We start from the raw sequence: 5,291 nt of genomic DNA, 5'->3' as shown, positions 1-5,291 counted from the left end.
TCGGCGGGAGCGCCGCTGCGCTTCCCAAGCGGCGCACTTATCCAGTGCGCCACTGGGCCGGGCCGAGTTTACAGACATTTTCCTTAATTTTTTACAATAATCTTACACAAAAGGTATTATTTTTCCCATTACAAAAATGAGGAAGCCAGGATGAGAAAGGTTTTTCAGTGGTCTTCAACACTGGCTTTATATGAGGGTCTTCAAAAAGTTCATGGAAATATTTGTATTATCTTTTAATTCTATTTTACGAACTTTTTGAAGTACTCCTGTATTAGAATTGCTCAGGCCCCACTCAGAGATGCTAGTTTATTTGGTGTACCATTGAGTCCAAGCACTGTTAATTTTTTTTTTTTACTGCTTTTTATGGGATATGATGTGATGTTTATGTGGGGTTGAAAGCCACTGGGTTAAAGCAAATTGCCCAAGACCATAGAGAGGAAATTTGAGCATTTCAATGGCAGAGAATATGTCTAATTCATTTGGGTGCACCAGGAGGGAATGAATGAATGAGCTAATCAGATTTCTAATTCGCAGTGGCCTGTATTTAAAGCTCATGATATTTTTTCTTTTTTTGTTTTTTGTTTTTTTCCTTTTTGTCTTTTTTCGTGACCGGCAACGGATCGCAAGCCTCAGTGTCGCGCCCGTACCGTACCGGGACCGGCAACGGGATCGCAACCCTTGGTGTTGCCCCCGTACCTCGCTCAGCCAGTGAGCGGCTGGTCTGTATGTGGGATCCGAACCCTCGGCGGGAGCGCCACCGCGCTTCCCAAGTGGCACACTGTAGCAGTGCGCCACCGGGCCGGCCCTTAAAGCTCATGATATTTTTTCAAAGCCACCAACCATACTGCTGCCCTCGAATTTGTATATCTTAAACATCACGCCCAATCCAGGTTCTTAACTTCCAAGTAGAAGTTGAGAGCCAAATTTCAAAACCTCATTTCCACAAAGAAGAAATTTTCTCTTTTTGAGTTAAATCTAGGTAATAAAAATTAGAAATATAGACTGATAATTTTCATACAAAGAGTACATTTCATGTAATAACTAAATGATAAAGTGCATTTCAGGCAGTTTTTAGAGCAGTGAACTTTCTTTGCATAACTGAGAGGTGTTCTCCCAACAACTGGAGAAATGGTTGCTTATGCACATCCTTAAATATCTATTGAGCACCTACTATGTGCTAGGCATGATATTAATTATGGATACAGCTCTGAAAAAACAGATGCCATCTCTGCCTTTCTGGAACTTTTATTTCAGAGTCTAATGCATTCAGACCTGGAAACTAAGCTTAGGAGATTTCTCATGAGAGGAAAAATTCAGATGACTATCAGGACAGGTTAATCTTGCAGATACTCACCAAGTAGATTGACCTTTGAAGGAGTTTTGAAACACTCGTTTCATTTATTCATTTAACAAACTCATCTTGCCCAACTCATTACTTTGTGGGATGGCGTAGAGGGCACAAATTGGAAACAGACATAAGCTCTTCAGGTCCATAAGTGAACAGATATATATCTATATTGTAAGACAGAAGGTAATGGGTGTCATGAGAGAGACACAGATAAGTAATTTTGTATGTTCACAGGAGACAGATTATGCCCAGCTCAGGGATGAGGATGGGGAGTGAAAGAAAAGTTAGAGATGATGGAAAAATCAGTGGAATTTGATCTGTACTCGCAAGGATGCATTTGATATTCTGCATAAGTGTATTAATCATCACAATGGACCCTGTGGGATCCATACTTAGAAATTTGTCTCTTCTACTAAATAAATTACATATATGAGCAAATCTTCTTTTCCATTCTATTCATTTGATATTTAGTCACTAAACTCTTAAGCAGGACTCATTTTTTCCCTGCCTCTTAAAATCACCTACCTACTTGTCTCTCCCTACACACACACACACACACACACACACACACCCATTCATACACACACTCATCCTGCTCCCTGGCCCCATTTTTTTCTTTTATTTACACTTAAACGGTGACAGTCATTTTTAGTGGGGCTACTTCTTAATATTGTGTTGTAGCCTCAAGTTAAACTTTTATTCCTTTGAAGTAAGTGAGTTCTTGAAATGTAGAGATATGAAATTAAGGAAAATCAGAATAATTTTTCATTGATCAATTTCTTGATGACTTGCTCCAGACGGGTCACTGGATTTATTATTTAAATATGACTTGAAAGAAAAAAAAAAAACTGTAGGTAATAATCAGAGCTATTTTAACGGCCCCAGTAAAATTTTTCTTTTGTAACAAACCCAGCCAAATAAGCAAGCACTTCTGTGCTTGGTAGATTTATTATGAACCTAAACAGATTGTTTTAAATTCTCATATATCCTATTGTAACTAATACAGTTAGAAAACTAGTAGTAGTTTAGTCATGATTTCCAATAATTTTATGTACATTTGAAGTGTTCATTTTAAAAAGCACAAATCAAATGCTTCTTTAACATTTTTTGATTGCTTAACATTAATACAGCAAATACCCAAGCATGCATGTTGAATTTTTTTTTTTTTTTTTTTTTAAAAAGATGACCGGTAAGGGGATCTCAACCCTTAGCTTGGTGTTGTCAGCACCACAGTCAGCCAGTGAGCAAACCGGCCATCCCTATATAGGATCCGAACCCGCGGCCTTGGTGTTACCAGCACCGCACTCTACCGAGTGAGCCATGGGCCGGCCCTGCATGTTGAATTTTAAAGATGCACAGGAATTTGAAATGAAAGGTGATGCCAGGAAATTAAAACCCCCTGTTGAATTTTAAAGATGCACAGGAATTTGAAATGAAAGGTGATGCCAGGAAATTAAAACCCAGACACCATTGCATTATCCTGATATTCCACATAGAGCTCTAATAAGGCATAGATACTCGTATTGTGTGCTGTTAAACAAAAGCTCACAGTTCATTTAACTTCCTTGTAGTTTCACATTCAGAATTAAGTCTGCCAATAAAAACATATTGAAAATATTAAACATGCCGTATTAGATAAGATTACCACCAGAAAAAAGGCAAAGGAAAACAAAACCTCCAAAGAAAACATTTGATTTGTTTAAACAGTGTTGAGGCGCCCCTTGCTGGCATATGTGTGTATTACCTGACTCTGTCCACATTCCTTGACTTTTTTGGTAAACTCGGTTGACTTATTTTCTTTACAGTGTGTAGAGTATTTCTAGAGCTTACATTTTAATGCATTTCTCTTCTGGTTGCTATGCTTAAAGGGGTAGTTTTTTGTCTTTCTCTAGATAGTGTAAAGGCAAGTTTAATGCATTCTTCAATTTCTTCCATGCTTCTTAATTTGTCAAACTTTTTCTCATTTCTCTTTGTTCTGTCAACTTTTCATCTCTCCCTGCCAGGTCACTCTGTTCTCCCTTTGCTGCTTTGGTCATAGTTTTTAAACAATTGGTCTCACTTCCTGTGGGATTTGGTTTTTGTGAGCCTTGGTGACAGCCCTTCTGTGACGCGTCTTTGGCTCTTTTCGCCTGTGACTTCCCTCAGTGGCAGAGGCCCCAGGCTACAGGCTGATTCCTCTCTGAGGTTCCGGAAGGCAGAAGGCCTTCCATATTTTAGATCATTCTCATTCTCTGTCAATTGTAAGGCAAGGCTTTAAGATCTGTCAACTTTCTGATCTTCCATAGAGCATCAGAAAACCGATTCAAAAATCTGAGATTAGGAAAGAAAATACTAAATATGTGAAAAAAATAATGTGTGTTCAAAGGTACACACTGAGATTCAAATGACATAGTTGGGTGAGTGCAGGATATTTGATTATATAGAAAAGACTCAAGTCTTTTTATTCAAATATTACATTTGGAAACCATATTTAATTTAAGAAAATCTAACATTGGCATTGTTTCTAAAGTGACCCATAGGAAACATCTGTCAGGATAGAATAAAAGTTGCATATTCTTCTTATTCAACAATGTTTAAATTATAGTGATTGAAACCTCCACAGTTGCAGTACGCCAGTGTGGTCTTCTGTGTACTACTGATTTCTAACACTGGAGTTCTCTGTCCAAAATTTCCTGAAGGACGTCCCTTCGCCCTCAACCTGTAGGTCCGCAGGAGAGGGAGAATCAAATATGGCTCTTATCAAGTCTCGGCTCCCTCTTGTGTGCGTGGAAAGCTGACAGTCTAGGATAAAAATCTCTTGGAAGAAAAATCTTGAAGTTTAAATCTGTCCTGGTCTTTGTAGCATAAAAAATAAATAATTAATATCCCTGCTATAATCACTCTTCCATATGTAAAATATTTTTTGCCCTCTTGGTTGGTCTTTGAAAGATGTTATCCTTCAGAGGGTAAGAGCATGCATTTTCTTAACTCCTTTCAGAGGGAGCATCGCTGTTAGTTACTCTTCTTGGAGGTTGTAACCATAAGGACCTGAAGCCAACAATGATCTCTTAAGCTACCTCTAATCTTGCCAACCTTTCTAAAAGGAGTCTGTGCTCATCTCTGGAGAGCTGACTTTTTGGGTACCCTGTCAGTGACTTAATAGAAAGCAGAATTTTTCCACTCCATACTCAAATAGATAAACCTTTGTGTCGTCACTTAGTTCTTAACCCGGGCTTATTAAAAATTTTTTGCAAACAAAAGCATTAACCTGTGCTAATTTTTAACACATAAAGCAATTCTGGAATCTTCAAACATGAAATAAATGATCTGAATTTAATGAAAAGATTGTGAGTGTGAATTAAAACTTAGAATGAAAGCAGTGGAAAAAGGAGAGAAGCAGGTCCCCTGTACAGGTGTGGCTGAGAATGGTCCAGTAGTGACACAAGCCCTTTCCTGGATGTAGTTCATTATCACCAAAAAAAAACAGCCTACCAATCTGCATAAACAGTATAACTTACAGTATAATCTTCAGAATATTCAAATCAAGCTTTCTTTGTTAGTTGGAATTTTCTTTTTTTTGTCATTTGTAAATGAATTATTTAGGTTAAAGAGACTTGCTTAAATATGAATAATCCTATGTGGCAACCTGTACATTAAGGCTTTTCTCCCTTTCTATTGTAGTGTTTCTAAGACCTCAGAGAAATTTGGAATCTATAGACCCACAGTTTACAATTCGGAGGAAAATGGAGCAGATGAGAGAAGAAAAAGAGCTGGTGGAACAACTCCGTGAGGTACCCGAGAGATATTATGTGACTAAATAATTTCTGAATTGAAGCAGCATTCTATATTTTTAAAAAAGAAACTTTGAAGCATTGTAAGCACTCCTAGTTTCAAATCTAGCTAGATCACTTACTGACTGTTTGATATCGGGTAAGTCACTTACCACTCCTGAGTTTCCATTTCA

General features: G+C 37.9%; 1 protein-coding gene across 4 annotated transcripts in view; it reads left to right on the top strand.

Annotated features, from left to right (window-relative positions):
* Positions 1-5,291, top strand: part of LRCH1 (leucine-rich repeats and calponin homology (CH) domain containing 1) — a 208,366-nt gene that overhangs the window by 169,628 nt on the left and 33,447 nt on the right. For all 4 annotated transcript variants that reach the window (XM_008571768.1, XM_008571765.1, XM_008571767.1 and 1 more), the window contains one exon: positions 5,009-5,118. In XM_008571768.1, the coding sequence (XP_008569990.1) occupies positions 5,009-5,118 (110 nt within the window). The remainder of the gene's footprint in view (positions 1-5,008; positions 5,119-5,291) is intronic.

This window comes from Galeopterus variegatus, unplaced genomic scaffold, assembly GCF_000696425.1.
Source record: "Galeopterus variegatus unplaced genomic scaffold, G_variegatus-3.0.2 Scaffold716, whole genome shotgun sequence".
In the NCBI taxonomy this organism is placed as follows: Eukaryota; Metazoa; Chordata; class Mammalia; order Dermoptera; family Cynocephalidae; genus Galeopterus; species Galeopterus variegatus.
This window is presented reverse-complemented; position numbering and strand designations above follow the sequence as displayed.